The sequence below is a fragment of the Stegostoma tigrinum genome, chromosome 5, assembly GCF_030684315.1.
Source record: "Stegostoma tigrinum isolate sSteTig4 chromosome 5, sSteTig4.hap1, whole genome shotgun sequence".
NCBI lineage: Eukaryota > Metazoa > Chordata > Chondrichthyes > Orectolobiformes > Stegostomatidae > Stegostoma > Stegostoma tigrinum.
This window is the reverse complement of record NC_081358.1, coordinates 112,439,645-112,460,529: the sequence shown is the minus strand read 5'-3', so window position 1 is coordinate 112,460,529 and position 20,885 is coordinate 112,439,645. Positions and strand designations below refer to the sequence as shown.

The 20,885-nt window shown below is 42.6% G+C and overlaps 1 protein-coding gene across 2 annotated transcripts in view; it reads right to left on the bottom strand.

Moving 5' to 3' along the window:
• Nucleotides 1–20,885, bottom strand: part of arhgap28 (Rho GTPase activating protein 28) — a 176,713-nt gene that overhangs the window by 142,349 nt on the left and 13,479 nt on the right. Inside the window, exon 2 of one of the 2 annotated variants that reach the window (XM_048529214.2) lies at nt 2,119–2,179. The exons of the other annotated variant lie outside the window; for it this stretch is intronic. Within the exon in view, the coding sequence (XP_048385171.1) occupies nt 2,119–2,138 (20 nt within the window). The 5' untranslated portion in view covers nt 2,139–2,179. The remainder of the gene's footprint in view (nt 1–2,118; nt 2,180–20,885) is intronic. 2 annotated transcript variants of the gene reach the window in all.

Genomic DNA, 20,885 nt, shown 5'->3' with positions numbered 1-20,885 from the left:
ACCTCTGCTTAATGTGGAATGTCATCTTGGGGCCGGGGATAGGGGTGAGGGAGGAGGTGTGGGGGCAAGTGTAGCATTTCCTGCGGTTGCAAGGGAAGGTGCCGGGTGTGGTGGGGTTGGAGGGCAGTGTGGAGCGAACAAGGGAGTCACGGAGAGAGTGGTCTCTCCGGAAAGCAGACAGGGGTGGAGATGGAAAAATGTCTTGGGTGGTGGGGTCAGATTGTAAATGGCGAAAGTGTCGGAGGATGATGCGTTGTATCCGGAGGTTGGTAGGGTGGTGTGTGAGAACGAGGGGGATCCTCTTAGGGCGGTTGTGGCGGGGGCGGGGTGTGAGGGACATGTTGCGGGAAATACGGGAGACACGGTCGGCGGCGTTCTCAATCACTGTGGGGGGAAAGTTGCGGTCCTGGAAGAACTTGGACATCTGGGATGTGCAGGAGTGGAATGTCTTATCGTGGGAGCAATCTGCTTTCCGGAGAGACCACTCTCTCCGTGACTCCCTTGTTCGCTCCACACTGCCCTCCAACCCCACCACACCCGGCACCTTCCCCTGCAACCGCGGGAAATGCTACACTTGCCCCCACACCTCCCCCCTCACCCCTATCCCAGGCCCCAAGATGACATTCCACATTAAGCAGAGGTTCACCTGCACATCTGCCAATGTGGTATACTGCATCCACTGTACCCGGGTGGCTTCCTCTACATTGGGGAAACCAAGCGGAGGCTTGGGGACCGCTTTGCAGAACACCTCCGCTCAGTTCGCAACCAACTACTGCACCTCCCAGTCGCAAACCATTTCCACTCCCCCTCCCATTCTTTAGATGACATGTCCATCATGGGCCTCCTGCACTGCCACAATGATGCCACCCGAAGGTTGCAGGAACAGCAACTCATATTCCGCCTGGGAACCCTGCAGCCTAATGGTATCAATGTGGACTTCACCAGTTTCAAAATCTCCCCTTCCCCAACTGCATCCCTAAACCAGCCCAGTTCGTCCCCTCCCTCCATTGCATCCCAAAACCAGTCCAACCTGTCTCTGCCTCCCTAACCTGTTCTTCCTCTCACCCATCCCTTCCGCACCCCCATCTACCTACTAACCTCATCCCACCTCCTTGACCTGTCCGTCTTCCCTGGACTGACCTATCTCCTCCCTACCTCCCCACCTATACTCTCTCCACCTATCTTCTTTTCTCTCCATCTTCGGTCCGCCTCCCCCTCTCTCCCTATTTATTCCAGTTCCCTCTCCCCATCCCCCTCTCTAATGAAGCATCTAGGCCCGAAACGTCAGCTTTTGTGCTCCTGAGATGCTGCTTGGCCTGCTGTGTTCATCCAGCCTCACATTTTGTTATCTTGGAATTCTCCAGCATCTGCAGTTCCCGTTATCTCTGATACTTTTCCTAGCTACGATCAGTTCTGAAAAATGGTCCCGGGACCTGGAACATTAATTTGGATGGCTCTCCACACATGCTACCAGACCTGCTGAGCTTGTCCAACAGTTTCTGTTTTTGTTTTATTTTATCTCCTCCAAGTCAGAAGGGACACGGAGTCTGGTAAACACTCCGACCCCAACCTGCACAAGTGGCTGCTCTGGAGAGACAGGAATTTAACAGATTTAAGAGTGGGCATCCACAGTGCGATCGGGGCAGCCTTCCCACTATTTTAACATTTACTGATGGTGTACAAGCTTTATAGGGTTTGAGAGACTCCGAAATGAAAAGGGAGGTAGTAGATATTGGTCACGAAAGTCAGGTCAGCTCCTCTTTTCCTGGGCACACTCTCGTCCTGCCTCCACATGGATATACATTCCCTTCCCCTCCTCAAACACCACCCAATCTAGTCCCAAAACATTTCCTCTTCCTCCCCTCTTCTCACAGTATCCATTAAGGGTGCAGTTTTGTTCCAAACCCAGGGTGGACATTCACAAGAGTCAGGAGGCAGCCATGACCATGGGAGGCAAGGGTTAAGTATTCTGTCACACACAAGAATCATTCAACCTTTACATTCAGCATCCCTCCCCAGTTCCACCATGCAGGTCTGCACAAGCTCCTCACAGTTATGATGAAAATAGAACCTACTTACAATACAAGATCCGATTCTGTCTTTCACAAAGGGGCTTACCTCTGTTGCACATTTGTCATGTTTGGTAAAAGGCTTCTTAAAATGCAGTTGGCCACGTCATCTATATTAAACACAGGTAAAGGAGTCATAATGGACTCTGCTACTTCTAGATACAAACCTTTAGTATGTTGCGCATCACAAAATGGAACTATCTACTCATGAACTAAACAGGAGATACAAACAGATTTACATACACTTGGTTTGCGTGTCAAAATCACATTAAAATGCATGGTACTACTGAGGGAACCATGTGGGGAATTCATTCAAATTTCCAATAGATAAAGTTTTTCCGCAGCATCTGAATTTCCCAATGTGTGATACCCAATGAGAAACTGAAATTGTCATTAGAATGTTAGTTTTTATTTCACATAGTCTTCAAAACAGCTGAAGTTAAAACAAAAGCCATGCTTCCTTCCAAAAACCACAAAGAGAAATTGAAAATGAATCTCATGTCATGAAGGCCATGTGGGAGTTACATCATCTGAATGAAGTGAAGGAGTCACATTGCCTTAGAAAGCAAACCGAATAAATGTGTACAATAGGTAACAGATCAGAGTCTTTGGTCTGACTGCAAACTTAATTGTACACCATCAAATTCTCAGCAGGTTCACCCAATTCTATTTTGCTGAACAGTACTGTACTGAGATTTTCGTAATGGGGAACAAACAGCACTGCATTGAGGAAACCCATTTAAAATGATCTCAAAGAAGATATCACATCTTGCATTTATATGATACTTCTCACATACTCAGGCCATTTCAGAGTGCTTTCTTTTCATTCATAGGATGCAGGCATTACTGGCTGAGCCAGGATTCATTGCTCATCTTGAATTGTCCAAAAGGGCATTTAAGAGTCAACCGCATTGATATGGGCCTCAAGATCAGACTGGGTAAAGTCAGCAGATTTTATTCTTTAACAAAGAACATATACACCAGTCACCAGTGATTACATCGTTAGAGTCATAGAGTCACACAGCATGGAAACAGACCTGTTGGTCCAACCAGTCCATCCCAAACATAATCCCAAAGCAAATTAGTCCTACCTGCACACTCCTGACTCATATCCTTCCAAACCTTTCCAATTCATTTCCTTATCCAAATGTCTTTTTAATATTTTAATTGCGCCCACATCCACTGCTCCCTCAGGACTTCAAAGCTAATAAAATACTTGTGAAGTACAGTCCTGTAGATAAACACAGTCATCTGGCCAGGGAAGATGTGGTCATATGTCATAGTTTTCAGCCCTCCCTGCTAACAGAAAGGATTGTCTGCCTAGGAACATCATGTCATTGGACATGAGTTCTCTTGGTCATTGTGTGGCTGATGTGCCTGATCCTAGAGCCACATCTCCGACCTCATATTTGGCAGGTGTTTCTGGGAGGTGGGAGTGGTCCTTGGCCTCGAGACAGTTAGTATTTCTTTCTCGGACTCCTTTTCCGTACTTACTATTGCTTTCAAATGTTCTCATAGAATTGTGTCCTTTCACACAGGAAGTTCCTCCAAGTCAGTTTCTTCTGAATGAAGAAACTCCCAAACCTTGACCTCTATATTGCATTTCTTGAAGGAAACCTTCATGGAGCTTTTGAAGCATTTCCTTTGTCCTCCAATCAATGAAGTGCCTTCTTGAAGCTGGGTGAAAACGATTGGTTTTGATAGTCAGGACTCAGGCATCCGAAGCACGTGGCCAGCCCAGGGGTGTTGGTTTTGGGTGATCATAGCCCTAATGTAGGTGCTATTGGATCCTTCAATGACGCTGATGCCTATCTGCCCAGCTATTGTGGATCTGAAGTCACATGCAGGCCAGATGAGGTAAGGACAGCAGTTTAACTCCCTCAAGGACATTAGTGAACCAGATGGGCTTTTCTGACAGTTGATTAATGATCATCATTAGACTCTTAACTCCAGACTTTGTTGAATTAAAATTCCACCATCTGCTGCGGCAGGATTCGAAACCCAGGTTCCCAGAACATTATTGGGTCTCTGGACTAACAGTCCAGCAACAATAACAATTAGCCATCCCCTCCCCTACTGGTACTTTGCTAAGGCCTTAACATCTGGCCTGTGCATAGTCCACGTTTTGGAGCCAAATAGAAGAACCAGAAGGATTACTATCTCACACACACAGTTTGCATCAGCACAGTTATCACAGTCAAAGAATTTCATCGGGAGGTGTGTGAAGGGGTGCTCACAGATTGGTCACAGTGTTGGATCTTGCATGAATGTCAGCCTTAGGATGTGAGGTGACTCCTTAATGGAGAGATAGGCCAGAACATTTTTTTCTTCCTTTATTCATTCAGGGGATGAGGGTGTCGTTGGCTTGGCCAGTATTTATTGTCCTTCTGTAATTGCCCAGAGGGCACATATAAGTCAACCACATTGCTGTGGGTCTGAAGTCACATGTAGACCAGACCAGGTAAGGATGGCAGTTCATTCCCTAGAGGACATTAGTGAACCAGATGTCTTTTTCCCCCAATAATCGGCAACAGATTCGTGGTCATCATTAGACTTTTAATTTCAAATTTTTACTAAATTCAAATTCCACCATCTACCGTGGCAGGATTTGAACCCAGGTCCCCAAAACGTTACCTGGGTCTCTGGATCAACAGTCTAGCGATAATACCACTAGGCCATTGCCTTCTCTTAACTTGCGCTGAGATAGGTTGGTGGCTGAGACCAATTCTTTGGTATGCTTCTGTGAGGAACATAAGGAACAGCACAAGCTATGATCATAGCCATCCAAGTCAGACCACACCCACACACTGAATAAAAAGCAAAATACTGCACATGCTGGAAATCTGAAACAAACAGAAAATGCTACAGAAACTAACTAGGTCTGGTAGCATCTGTGGAGAGAATTAACATTAATGTTTTGAGTCTAGTATGACTCCTTGAGAAGGACTACCTACAGCAAAGTCAAAAAAAGGTACATGCTTGAGAAAAATATTCCAATCAAGGAACTAATTCGTATCTCCACTGATGCCTGGCACAAATGTAGACTTTGCCGCATTTTTCAGAAATGACGTTGATTTTTCCTTTTTGTCAATTATCACTGTACATTCCACTGGTTATGGGTTTTTCTCATGAAAAGTAAGTGGTAATCAAAATTGTAAATTCAATCCGAGCAAGGGCCCTTCTGCACCAACTGTGTAAACCTTTTGTTCAAACTCAGTGCTGCCTGTGAGCAGCTCATTGGTCACACCGATGTGATGTCGCTAATACGAGTGACGGTCCTGTAAAGACTTATTGAGCTGATGCTCGAAATCATCACTTTCTTTACATTAAGTAATGAAGTGTGCAGCAAGCTCTCACAGAATGCACGGTTGTTCAACTTGAGGTCGAATCTCAAATAGCAGTGCTCAAGGATTTGGTGGATGCCCAGTAAGCCTTGATGCATTGAAATCATCACTTTCTTTACATTAAGTAATGAAGCGTGCAGCATCGTGTAAATGGATCACACTGCCGTCACTGTGCATCAAACAATCCGGCTGCTTTGTCCGGGATAGTGTCAAGTTTCTGGAGTGTTACTGGAGCTGTAAGTGGGAAGTATTCCATTACACTCCTGACTTGTGCCATGTGGATGGTGGACAAGCTTTGGGGAGTCAGAAGGTGAGTTACTCACTGCAGTATTCCTAGTCTGTAACCTGCTCTTGTAGCCACGATCTTTATGTGACTAGTCCAGTGTGGTTCTGGTCAAGAGTAACCCCACATTGTTGATAGTGGGACCAATAGTTGATAGTTCTGAGGAAGGGTCACCAGACCAGAAGCATTAACTTTGATCGTTTTCTTCACATTTCCAGCAACTTCTGTGTTTGTTTTTGCTGTTCATAGTGGGTAGTTAGTGATGGTAATAGCATTTAATGTCAAAGGGGAATGGTTAGATTCTCTCCCGTCATTGTCTGGCACTTGGGCAGAACAAATTTAACTTGTCACTTCTCAGCACAACCCTGGATAATTGTCCAGATCTTGTTGCATCTGGACATGAATAACATCAGTATCTGAGGAATCAGATATTGCTGAACATTATACAATCATCAATGATTAGCTCCACTTCCAAACTTAACATTGGAGAGAATTGGTCATTAATGAAGCTCCTGAAGGTGGTTGTGCCTAAGAAATAACTTAAAAGCTGTGACATATCCTGGAACATCCTTCAACAAGCATAACCATCTTACTCTGTGCTGGGTATAACTCAAACCAGTTGCAACATCTGCTCCCATTCTGCCCCCTGGAATTCAGCTCTTTCATCCATGTTTGTGCCAAGGCTGTAATGAGGCCAGGAGCTGAGTGGCCCTGGCAAAACCCAAACTGGACGTCACTGTTGAGCAGGTGCTGCTTGATAGCACTGTTGATAGCATCATTCATCACTTTAATCATGATCGAGAGTAGATAATGGGGTGGTCATTGGCTGAGACAGTAGGAACTGCCGATGCTGGAGAATCTGAGGTAACATGGTGTGAAGCTGGAGGAACACAGCAGGCCAAGGAGCATCAGAGGAGCAGGAAATTGATTCTGTGGAAACAACCTTCCTGCTCCTCTGATGCTTCTTGGCCTGCTGTGTTCACCCAGCTTCATAAAGTGCTATCTCTGGTCATTGGCTGAGTTGGATTTGTCCTGCTCTGTGTATAGGACATACCTAGGCAAATTTTTTCACTGTAAGGTAAATGCCAGTGTTGTAGCTACACCGAAACTGCTTGGTTAGGGCTGCAGGAGATTCTGGAGCACAAGTTTTCAGTACTTTTGCTGGAATGTTGTAAGCCTGTAGTCTTTGCCTTATTAAATGCCCTCAGTTCTACTGACTGAATCAAATTGGCTGAAGATAGCATCTAAAATGCTGGGGAACCGCTGGAGGAGGCCGAGATGGATCATTTACTCAGCACTTCTGGCTGAAGATTGTTGCTAATGCTTGAGACTTATATTTAAGGATGGGGATATTTGTGGAGCTTCCTCTTCCAATGACTTAGAACAAAGAACAACACAGCACAGGAACAAGCCCTTTGGCCCTCCAAACCTGTGCTGCCACATTTTGCCCTTCCATACTAAAACTGTCTTCATTTACAGGATCCTTATCCCTCTATTCCCTTTGTATTCATGTAGTTGTCCAGGTGTTTCTTGAACGCTGCTATTGTATCTGCTTCCACCCCCTCCTCTGGCAGCACATTCCAGGCACTCACCATCCTTTGTGTGAAAAATGTGCCTCACACATCACTTTTAAACATTCTCCCCTTGCACATTGAACCATGCTGTTTATCGCTAATAAGTCCATTTGCTTCTAAACGCCTATAGATCTTGTCCCCGAGAATAATTTCCTAACCACCGACATGAGACTCACAAGCCTGTAATTTCCAGGATTATCCCTGCTACCCTTCTTACACATTGGGTCAACACTGGCTATTCTCCAGTCCTCTGTCACCTCACCTGTGACTTGTTTAATTGTCCATCACTATTCATGCATTGATGTAGCAGGACTTCAAAACATAGATCTGATCCAATGACTGTGAAATTTCTTAGCTCTGTCTATCATTTGCTGTTTGACACAAAACTCCAACTGTATACACAGCTGTGTACCACAGTGCCACCATCTCTGTTAGGCCTGTTCTGCTGGTGGGACAGGATGTATCTAGGGCTGGTGATGGTGGTGTCTGGGGCATTGTCTGTAAGGCATGATTCCATGGGTGTGACACCATTAGACTGTTGCTTAACAGGTCTGTCAGACAGTTTTCCTAATTTAGGCACTAGCCCGCAGATGTAGATGAGAAGGACTTTGCACGGTTGACAAGGCACTTTGCCATTGTCATTCCCGGTGCCCAGGTCAATGCCAGGGTGTACGTCTGGTTTCAGACCTTTTTTTTGTGATTCTGTAACAGCTTGATGCAACTCAGTAACGTGCCCTACCATTACGAAAGACGACTCAGAGTCAATCACATTGCCATAGGTCAGGAGTCACATTGTTCAGACCAGATAGGGATGGAAGATTTCCTTCCCTGCTTGCACCAATCAACAATGGAATTAAATGCGCCACAGGGTCCAAAATATTTAAAACAAATTCAAACCCCCATCCCCAGACCACTGCCCAGTTCTCTGGACTGCCAGTCCAAGTACAATACCACTGTGCCATTACCCCCTGATTGTGATCTTTGGTAGGTGAGTGATGGGGTATGGTAACTTGAACAGCATCGAAGATTGGGAATGCAGTTGCTGTCATACAGCATTTGAAGATGCACTCACTAACCCTAACCACTTGTGACAGATCCTTGATCTCCTTGCAACACTGTATCCAGCTTTGAGGTTTCTCTTGAGCCATTGGTTTCCAAGACTATTTCTCCCTCCACCTTTTTACTCTGAGTCTAAAGTCACAGCCCACATTTCCACACCCCAGGTATATAGGACATCTCCTCTCTTTTCTACATCTAACACCAACGCCTCAAATGCAGTGTTGAAAAGCCCTGGAACCCAATCTCTCCCACATTGTGCCATTTCACTGTTTGCCAGGTGAGTCAGACTCACTTCCTCCTCATCTCCCTGTTCGTGCTTCAGCCAGAATGTACTTCCCATTTAAGAGGTGTGGATGTGTGGTGCTGGAACGTAATGAATGTTGGGCCCTGATGATGCACAGCTAGTGTTGGTCCAACAGGAAGCTTTCTAAATAAGCAGGCAGCACCAACTTGGCTTGGTGCCAGTGTTTCAATCAATGGAGAAGGGTTAATCACTCCGTGAACCTCACAGCGGCCGTGCAATTTAGTTCTCTCCAAATCTGTCAGACAACAACATAGTGAAATTCCATTTAATCTCCTTCTTGATTGATTACATCTGGGCATACTTGTAACACATTAAAGGTCTCGACTGTAAACCTCGAACTTCCACTTGAGGATGTTTGACAAATGCTGTAAGATGTATATTCCCATTCTAAAAGCAAATGAATAAACTTCAAAGAAAGTTTAAGAGAGAAGTATTTTGAGAGATTAACAACTGCAGCCAGATTTAAAGCAAATCATTGAATTGAAAGGATAAAGGATAACTCCATTACCGACTGCTAATGGTAAGACTATAAACGAGCAATACAAACTAGAAGTTTCCTTGGCAGATTTTCAGTGGTTTCACTGGTCTCTATCAATTTGGCTATACTGAAATTAACTTGAGCCCAGGGGTCCTGACCAGAGAAAGGACTTCTGGTCTGGAATTATATTCCCGAAAGCTACCCTGGGAATGGTAGCAGTAATTGCTCTGACAATTGCTCTGTGAGTGAAGAGGCAAATGGTACAGAACATGGGCTATGAACATTAATTTTGTTTAAATGGTAGCACTTTATTCTCTGACATGTCTGACCTCAACTTATTACTTCAGAATTTAGCTCCTGATCTGATCCCCTCTATGTAATGTACACTCTGTCAATTCCAAAGGATACTCAACTCCAAGCTCTCTGTTGCGTGGAATCCAACTTGTTGTTGCCTCTGGCTTCAACCCTTTTCCTGAACATAAATTCCAACTCATCCAGAACTCTATTGCCTCATCCTATCCCATATAAAATGCCTCTCCCTCTTACTTCACTTGCTCCTCACCTTCTTTTCAGCTGTCATATTGTACTCTGCACTCTGTTCTATTACCCCCAATGCACTTTGAATGGTATGACTGGTCTGGATTGCATGCTAAACACACCTTTTCATTGTACCAAGGTACATGTGACAAGAATAAATCAAATAAAAACCAAAACCAAATCAAATCTAAACCAATACTGAGTTGGGGTGAATATCTGTCTTGCTGTATAGATTATGAAATCTCTTCAAAGCAAATATTCTCTTTTTTTTCCAACGTCAGCAACTTCTCCAGCCCAATTTCTCGTAACCTCGACCTATTGGATAGTCCCATCCCATCAAGGCCATTAATGGGAGTCTCCTGAATTTAAACTCTTCCTACTCTTCACCATCAAAAGACTCGTTGAAATTTAAAAGGAATTTTTTAATCAGCCTCTCTAACAATTCCAACTCTGAAACCTAAGCACAGCTCTGAAGGATGTGCTGCTATATTTGAAAAGGTACAAGAATTCTAACTTGTTTTTGTTAATTGCTCTTTGTTCGGGATGAGATTGATGGTTTCACTGGTCTCTATCAATTTGGCTATACTGAAATTAACACCAAACTACGAAAAACAGAAAGGAACTCCCTCAGTGCTCTTGCCATCTAGCCATTCTGCCTCCTCAAACATAACCAAAAAATTTACATTAAAATGACCCCTTTATTTTGGTGTGTGTATATATTGTCCATCACTAATTCGCCTGAAGACATGACTCAACCGTATAATGTGAAACTCAGTTGAATGTATCTTGTGACTGGGTGACAGTGACAGGCTTCATTTCCTGAAGGTTTTTTTTTGTTATAAATACCCAACTCGTGTTACCAAACAGCGGTTTACAAGTTTGTTTCCTGGTGCCAACCAACAATCAACAAATATCTTTGAATTTAATTTCACAACTTGCAATGGGTAGAATTTGAATTCACCACCTCAGCATCATTGGTGCAATAGCTTAACTCACGGCAACTGCACCCATTACTGTGTGCTGAAAATAATCGTGCTTTGCTTTAAAAAAAATTTAGACTATATAACAGTTAACTTGGAAAATAGCCCAAAACACTTTACAGAAACATGAGGAACAATATCATTGGGCTTAAGAATATTCACAATCAGTGGCCATGGGAATGGCGGAAATAGTATAAGCAGGGACGTTGAGATATAAAGGGAATTCCAAGGGGTGGAATCTAGACAACTAAAGGAATACCATTAATTGTGTGAAGAGGAGAAAGAGGGACATAGAGGAACTTGGGGTCAGGAGTACCAGATGTACAGCCACTAGTGCAAATATTGAACTAGAGGTTTTCAGAGATTAACACCGAACTTGAAGCGCTGGGGCATAAGGGACTAACCTATGGCAGCAAAATGTGAGCGGCAAGACTGATTCAGTAAAAAACGGGATACACACAGCAGAATTTTGGATCAGCTGAAGTGGATCAATAGATCACTGGCCAAAAGTTCACATATCACTGAAAGAAAGGCTTTGCAAGATGTATATACACACATGCACAAAAGAAAAAGGTGGCTATTCCAACAGCATTCATTTATAGAAATGCATCTCATTTGATTCATGCAAAGTTACTTCGAAAAAGCATGAGACCAAAGATTTATTCCCCTCACGCCACTGACAGAGGCACAATGACAAACAAATCTCACTCAAACTTCTGTCAATGATAAACTACGAGAAAACGCATTTAAATTCAGAAGAATCAATATCCCTAAATGAGAAGTGAATCAATAGCTTTTGAAAAACAGCAGTGATGGTTTTGTAAATGTTAACAAATCTGTTTAGTTCCTGAGGGATGGGATTGAATAAAATGGCAATGGAAGACATTATGACAGGAAAATTGGTTATTTGTCCAATTACAGTCTATGCTGATGTTTAGCCTCCTTGCAAACTGTCCTAACCCCATGTGTCCATTCTATTCTCATATCTTTGTGACTCCATTTTCTTCAACAGAAGCACAGAATTTGGGTTGGGCACAGAGTCAGGTGGGGGTCTGAATGTCAATTATCATGGATTGGGGAAGAATAGTTTTTATAAGATTTGAATGCTGATCAAAGGAAATGCAAAATGCAATGCTTCCTGTGCTGCAGCATATTAGAATCACAGCCTAATCATACTTCACTAAATTAACTGTCTACAAATTTATATTGCACAGGACACAATAGATTAGAATGTCTCATCAAATTCATGCAAATAGATCAGCTTAATACTGATGAAACAGGAAACAAGGCTTTCAACTCACCCATACTCATCTGCTTTTTGAAAATACTTTCATAATCTGGCACTGGAGTAAGGAAATGAAGGATAGTGACAGCCCAAAGTATCAAGTCAAAAGCAGCTCCCTGTGTGGATGGCTTCATCTTTAATCTTAATGGTTTGACCCTGTTTGCACACTTCGGCTTTCACAGTGCTATGAACATGCCATTATGGATCACAGCGCCAATAACATCTTTGCAGTGAAGCACGAACAGCATGTGTTAAGGTTAGAAGTTATTCAGGGGCACATGGTGGTGAAAGAATCCTGGTAGTGGGTGGCACAATGTGACAATCTAAGTGATTATTAATGGTTGCTGGGGCAACCAAGGTAGTACCTGCTGCTTGTGTCTATGTTTACACAGGAATGATCTCAAGAAGATTGAAAAGCTTCTTCATTTTCTGTCCTGTCATGTTGCTGTCTTAGTTAACATACCATGAGACTCTTTAATGATTAAAACAGGGTGCTTCTGCAGAGATATCTAAATTCTTAGTATGGATATCGAGTCAAAGCAGTGCTACTTTGCAACAGAATTAAAATATATGGAAGACAGCAAGAAATGGGGTGGCATGGTGGCTCAGTGATTAGCACTGCAGCCTCACAGCGCCAGGGACTCAGGTTCAATTCCCACTTCGGGCGAATGTCTGTGCCGAGTTTGCACATTCTCCCGGTGTCTGCGTGGGTTTCCTCTGGGTTATCCAGTTTCCTCCCACAGTCCAAAGATGTGCAGGTTAGGTGGATTGGCCGTGCTAAATTGCCCATAGTGTTCCGGGGTGTGTGGGTTACAGGGGGATGGGTCTGGGTGGGATGCTTCAAAGGGCAGTGTGGACTTGTTGGGCCGAAGGGCCTGTTTCCACACTGTAGGGAATCTAAACTAATCTAATCAAAATAACATCAACAAATATTTATAGGAAGAAACAAGCTATTGACTAAAAGGAGAAGAAATAGGCCAGTTAGCCCATCAACTGTGCTTCACCATTCAATGAGATTATGGCTGATCCGAAAACCCTGTACTCCTTTTTTGCCTTTTCCCCAGTGTCCTTGATTCCTTTGCTAAATAAAAATCTGTCTATCTCAGCCTTGAATATACTTCACAAACCAGCCTCGACAACCTCTGCTGTAAAGAATTCCTGAAGTTTACTGTCCTCTAGAAAAATAAATTCCTCATCTCTGCTCTAACTCGTGATCTCTTATTATGCCATCAGGTCCCATGCTCTCCAACAAGGAGAAGGAACCATATCGTATCTACCCTGTGAAACCTCCTAAGAATCTTACATATGTCAATAAGGTTTACTTTCAATCGTCTCAACTCCAATGAGTATAGAGCCAACCCACTCAACCTCTCCTCCAGCCCTGAGGTCGACCTCATGGATCTTCTCCAGACTGCTTCCAATGCCAAAACACCTTTTCTTAGATTGAGGGCATCAAAGCTGTTCATAGTATTCACAATGGATCCAAATGTGTGCTCCTGAGATGCTGCTTGGCCTGCTGTGTTCATCCAGCCTCACATTTTATTATCTTGGATTCTCCAGCATCTGCAGTTCCCATTATCTTGGATCCAAAAGTGTGTAGTTTAAGTGATTCAGGTATTGACCTCATGCACAATCTTTCCATTTTTTTTAAGTTATTAAAAATTGTGATCACATAAAAGTCCACGTAAAATAAACACATTCCACAATCCAGATCCGAAATTCCGGGCACTCAACCATTTCCTTTCGCTGCCATTGTTCAAAATATCTGGTGATCCCAGCACTGTATTATTTTTAATTACCTTAGAGATTTCATGTATTGCAAAACTAAGTATACTGCCAAATTTTGGTCAGGGACACAGGGATGATTGATTAGAGTAATCACTCTGATGTTAAGCGTTTGTTATTGGTTTTATTTACAGATGATGAATAACTGATTAAGCACTGGTATGTGGTCTTTTGAAATCCTGGCCCAAAGCAAAATATTTCTGCCAGATTAACTACAGATTTATTGGGACTCAATCCTACAATTATCTGTACTTCTGATCATTTAAAGTAATTATATTTGCACTTAAAACATTCAATTATCCAAGGGTTTGGATTAAGGAGCATCGAACATTTAAATCAGTGCATGAAGATCAATCCTCCTAGATTCTCCCAGATATCCTTATTGCCAAATCAAGATCATTCAGGCACAGGTCATTATCACATTGCACTTCCTGGGGGTTTCCAGTGCATAAATCAGCTTTTGCATTTCCTACATTACAATGGCAGCTACTCTTCAAATGTACTCCATTGTCTGAGAAATGTTTGAGAGATTTTGAAAAGAATTATATACACAAAAATATTTACTTTTCCATAATCATGCCACCGTGTTCGAGAATCCAAATATTCTTCACTTTAAAATGAGAAATTCTTCAGAACTCGAACTAACCAAAGCAGTACAGTGGCTACTACAGTAATGCAGAGGCTGGGAATCCTGCAGCAAGTAACTCACTTCCTGACTTGGCCAAGCCTACCCACCATTTATTTGAGATGGATGGAGTTTAAAAACAGGGAGGTTATGCCACAGCTGTACAGAGAGCTAGTGCGACCACGCCTTCGTACTTGAGAAAGGATGTACTGGCACTGGAGTGGGTACAGAGAAGGTTCACTTGATTGATTCTGGAGTTCAGAGGATTGGCTTATGAGGAGAGATTGAGTAGACTAGGCCCATACTCATTGGAATTTAGAAGAATGAGGAGGGAATCTTATAGAAAACATAAAATTACGAAAGGAATGGACAAGATAGAAGCAGGGAGGCTGTTTCCACTGGTGGATGGAGCTAGAACTAGGAGCATAACCTCAAAATTTAGGACTGAATTGAGGAGAAACTTCTTCACCCAAAGGGTTGTGAATCTGCAGAATTTCCTGCCCAGTGAAGCAGTAGAGGCTACGTCACTGAATGTTTTTAAGGCAATGATATAGACAGATTTTTGAACAGCGAAGGAATTAAAGGTTAGGGTGAGTGGACGGGTGAGTGGAGCTGAGTCCACGAAAAGATCATCCATGATCTAATTGAATGGTGGAGCCAAATGGTCCACTCCTGCTCCTATTTTTCATGTTCTTATCTACAAGAGTGAGGAGTGTGATGGAATACTCCCCATTTGCCTAGATGAGTGCAGCTCCAACAACACAAGAATCCTGTCACCATCCAGATCACAGCAGCCCACTTGATATACATCACATCCACACCAATTGACTGGCCTCAGTGTGTACCCTCTACAAGATGCACTATGGAAATTCACCAAGGAACCTTAGGGGGCCAGCTTTTAAACCCAAAGTCAATACTATCTGGAAGGACAAGGTCAGCAGATGCATGAGAACACCACCACTTGCAAGTTCCCCTTCAGGACCTCACCATCCTGAATTGGAAATACACCACCATTCATCAGTGTCATTGGGTCAAAATCTTGGAACTCCCTCCGTATCAGCATGTGAGTGCATTCCTACTTCAAATGAATTGCATTGGTTCAAAAAGGCAGCTCACCACCACTTTCATAAGGGTAACTAAGGACAGGCAATAAATGTTGGCCCAGCCAAGGACACCCACATCCCATGAACAAGTGGAAGAAAAATTCACAGTCTGTAACTCCTTCTCAGCCTTGAAACATTTTCTCCCCTCGTCTCAAGTTTCTTGTCAACTTGCATGAATGTCTATCATCTTTCAGCGCTTCACCCAATATTAGTGCCATTTCCAGATGATATAAAAACAATTTTTACTGGCCTGACTGCGTGTCTCAGTGAGATTAATTGACATTTGTCCTTACTTATTGTTTATCAGATCTGCTTTCTTTAATGAAAGTCACTGGATGGAGATCAGCAATGGGAGACTTGGCTCTTTATATTCCCTGTTTTCCTAGGGGGGACTGAGGTCACTGAGTTGAGATGAGCTGACAATGCAGAGGATGCCAATCAAGCCTGGATCTCTGCTTGGCTCAGTTTCACATGTTCAGTACACTGCCTGCACGAGTCCATTGTCAGAGCAGCATGTTCAGTCCTGGCCCAAAGCGGAAAAAAACAACTTCAAAGATGCATTCGGCATTTGGTTACTTGAAACACCTCACCATTTACTTACAGGTACACTAATGGACAAGGCAGCTTTTCATGCAAAGGAATCTGTTGACACACTTAAAAGCACAGTGGCCGCAGACAGACATGTGCACTCCATCAGAAATTCTGTCACTTTGAAATGAAAGAAAGCAGAACCTTAGGGAAATGCCTGAGGATTATAGCTGTTAGACTGGAAATGAGCTCTTAGCACAGGTTGCTCAAGGTCCTCTGGGAAATAAGGACCAACCATTACAGTCCCATTTGACTGATTGAAGTTGTCTTCATTCTACAGGAACATTGCTAATTTGTTTTTTAAATGTTAGATAACAGTTCCTTCCTTATTTACTGACCCAGTATGGTCCACATTTTTCAAGGCTGTACTGTAGCCTGTAAAAGTCTGGATATTTGAAAACTTCACTATAGATGATTAACACAAACCAACTTGTGCAGTTAAGCTGCAGCAGGCTGACTTACCATACGGCTGAGAACTGGTTCAATATTGGCTTATATTTATTTAGAGCTTCTTACATAAGTACTTGGCTGAAAGATCCAAAAAAAAAAGATAGGTAAGGATGAGCGAGCAGGGAGATGTGTGCTTGGCACAAAGTTGTGACAACGATGCAGGAGATTCAAGTTCAGATTCTGAAAAGAAGCTTTCAGATACTGAAGTAAGATGGGTTAATGACCCTAAATAATTATTGCATTCTTCTATGTCTATCGTTTGTGTGATCATCTGAATCCCATTTGAAATATTGCCCAAATAAAACAGTACATACAGCAGAAACACAATTCAAGCATCCTCCATTAACAGACAGATCCTGTAAGATGGATCTTCCCCTCTGTACTTTTCCAACCAAAATAGCTAAGGAGATTCTGAGTCACAACAACAAAACCTGTAAAACGCTGGATAAATAATTGAGTCTATTGCAACGGTAGTAAATGCAGTATAAAACGTATCTATCAACACCCATTGATGATGCACTTTTTTCAAATGACTTCAGTTTTCATTCTGAAGAATTCAAAAAGCAGGGGAACACCTTAAAGCAACTGTCAGCCAAAAAAAAACCCTGGCGTCTTTCTAAACAATATGCAATTTGAAAACTGCCATAAATCTGTCAAGCTATTGCTTTATAGGGAGAAATAAATGGATGTTTTTTATTCTAAGAAGTTTATTAGCAGCTTGATAAATTCCAAATCACTGGCATCAGACAATCCCTACAGTGTCAAAGCAAACCATTCAGCCCATCAAGTCCACACTGACCTTTGGAAGACCATCCCACCCCTTACCCTATCCCTGCATTTTCTACAGCTAACCCCCCTAGCCTGCCAATCTTTGGACTGTGGGAGGACACCCACACACAGACGTGGGGTAAATGTGCAAACTCCACACAGACAACTGCCAGAGGCTGAATCAAACCTGGGTCCCTGGCACAGTGAGGCAGCAGTGCTAACTGCTGAGCCACTGTGTGACCCAAAAGGAGTTGCAGTGTAATATCAAAATGTTCTCACTTCACCGACAGATACACCCAATACTCCAGGACATGTGCTGTGCATTGAAAGTTTTGAATTTATGCAATGCAGCATGTGAGACTGCTGGACACTAAAGTGATCCACAGTGAACATATCCAGCTGCAAACGTTTGCAGGTTGAGAGCAACTTCGGGTCCTCAGTTGAAGATGTGAAGAGTTGAAGTTGGAGTCAGAGTTGGAGACATTGCATCATGTCAGGGAAGGGTGGAGTTGGAGGGAAAGTGACCTGGGCACTTTGTTGCATGCAGGGTCCGTAGCAAGGATGACTGAACTGATCACAGCTCCATGGTACAACAAGCCATTCAAGTGGGGATTAGGAAATAAGAAGGTAGTACCAGTAGGGGAGTATATCATTTATGTAATAAGTACAGTTCTCTATAGCAGTGAGAATGATTCCCAAAGGTTGTCTGGCAGGTGATGGGGTTAAGGACATCTCCTTGGGGCTGAAGGATGACTTGGAGAGGAAGAGGAGGGACCCAGTCATTGCTGTCAACCTTGATACCAAAGACATTGATACGTCTGAAAAGGAGATTTCGCTGAAATAAAGATTTTGAACAATTAGAGGCTAAATTACAAAGCAAAACTTCAAGATGAACCAGGGAAAAGTTGGCAGATGGTAAACAAAGTCAAGAAATCAAATTAGTGATTCAAAGTTTGGTCTGGGAGGAATGTGTTTCTCTTCCTGAAGCCCAGGGATAGAAGGAGTGTTCATGTTGGTCAAGCTCCACTGGTTCTGGTGAATTAAATAACTCGGGCCATAGAGAGGACTCTAAACCAGTTAGAGGGAGGAGGTTTGGGATTGGCAAAATGTAGGCTTATAAAACTAAAGGGTATGATGACACTGCAGGTCAAGTATTCTGATTACAATACTTAGAGTGGAGCATGAAGGAAAAAGATATAGAAGCACGAAGAAAACATCAATTAGGGACAAAAGGGGAACATAAAGGAAAAATCCAAACTTAATTGATCTCTAGTCGAATTCATGTAGTATTTGGAACAAAATAGATTTAATTGACCCCACAATACAGGTTAATGGGCCTGATCTTGTAACCATTACAGAGACTTGCTTAGAAGGGCGATCAAAGCTGGGATGTGACCTTCCCAAAGGGCAGGGAGGAAGGAAAGGGTGGTGCAGTGGCATTTTTGATACGGGATGGAATAAGTGTTATAGAAACATTGATCTTGGATCAGATATGGTCGAACCCATGTGGGTGGAAGTGAGAAATAAAAGACAACTGTGGCAGAGTTGTCTATAGGCCCCTTGTAGAGGCCCTCACTACTTTTCTTTTTTTCCCCTTTTTTTTGATGGAACTTAGAGTTGAGGTTAGGATTAATTCAACTTTGAACAGCTGCAGATTTTAAAAGAAGGGAAGAAAGAAAGTGCAGATGTTCACTGTTCGTGTCAAGCCTGAAAGATAATGCAACTTAATTACTGATCTGAAGAGACCTATAGGTGATTTGGTACTGAGTGTTGCTGTACTAGTACTGGTAGCTGGTTGGATGTTGAGTCGGTTAATGGAGGACTGTAACTAAGTGGCTAGCCCATAGACAATATTGATTTAAAAAAGAGAAAACCAGTTTTGACTGGTTTTAGCAGGTGCAGAGTAATTTTGGAAGCTTCGGGACTGGCTGTTATATTTCACTCCATCTAGCTTTCTATCCGGTTATTATGTTGTTGAATGTTCTGAGAAAAGAATCCTACTCTGGGAGAAATAAGTGAATGCTACTGAAAATAGACTAAAATCATTTACATTCAGCGGTGACTTTGTAATTAGGTATGCATTTACATACCTACAAATAATTCATTCCCCAATGATTGCATAAAGGCTTGGTATCCATTGTCCAGAATGGTGTAATTGAACTGGCAAATTATCTTTCTTTCATTCTCTTTTTAATTTATCCTTTAACTGTATCTCTCTGTCTGAGAGAGTGGTGATAATGATCAAAGAAAATTTGGTTTACATGATAGATATTAATTAGATTAGCTTGTTGCCTGGCTAAAGTTTCAGTATTAATAATAAATTGATAATTTCTGTTTAAGTTATAAACTTGGTGCCCAAGATCTGTTGTCAATAAAGTTTGTTCAAGAGCAATAGGGAAATTTTGATGGGTCATTGGAATCTATTAATTTCACTGCATTGTGAGGCTGAAGTGGTTTGGCTTGCTATCTCTGTGCCATAACACCCTGATCAGCAGCTGTTTTGTAAGGCAGAGAATAAATCAGGAAACAATTACAGCAAATTAAGGTAGTAGATTGCTAAATAGGTGACCCAAACTTCATGTAGGTCAGAAAAATCATATTGGCAGAGGTAGCCACAAGAAAGAATTCATTGTGTACATTCAGGATAGTTTCCTCAAACAATGTGATGTGGAGCCAGCCAGGGATCAGATTAACATAGTGTGGAGCTGGAGGGGCACAGCAGGCCGAGCAGCATTAGAGGAGCAGGAATTCCAGAAACCTCACCCCATCCCCCTCTCTGATGAAGGGTCTAGGCCCGAAACGTCGGCTTTTGTGCTCGTGAGATGCTGCTTGGCCTGCTGTGTTCATCCAGCTCCACACTTTATTATCTTGACATTTTGGGTTGGGACCATTTCTGAAGGGGGGTCCTGACCCAAAACATCAACTTCTCTGCTCCTCTGAGGCTGCCGGGCCTGCTGTGTTCCTCCAGCTCCATACTGTTACCTCTGACTCCAGTATTAGCAGGTCAAATTATCTCTCAGGGATCAGATTACATTGGTTCCGGTAATCTGTAATGAGGTACTTTGGAGGGAAAAAAAACACAGTAATTATCGCTAGGGAAATTAATGGGGCTAAAGAGCAATAAGTCCCTTCAACTTGATGGGTTGCATCCCAGTATTTTCAAAGGAAGTATCTGCAGAGATGGTGGAGACACTGAGAGTAATCTTACAGGAATCCTCTGATTCTGAAAAAGTTCCAGAGATTTGGAAACCTGCCAACAGAACACATTCTTATTCAAAAATAGAGCGAGACAAAATACAGATAATTATGGGCCAATTTGTTTAACATCTGTCATTGGGAAAATGTTAAGAGTCTATTATAAAGAATGTGGTAACACATAAAGTAGTCCAGCAGAGTCATGAAGGGGAAGTCTTGCCTAACAAGTACAGATTTTGAGGAAGTAATGATCAGGGTTAATAAAGGGGAAATCAGTAGATATAATGTATCTAGATTTCCAAAGGTATTCAATAAGGTATCACACATAATGCTATTCAATAAGTGGCCACGGTGTTGGGGTTTGTATATTAGCATGGATTAGGATGGTAAAATAATAGAACTTAGAAGATTGGGATAAAGGGGACATTTTCAAAGATGGCACCTTTAACTAGCGCAGT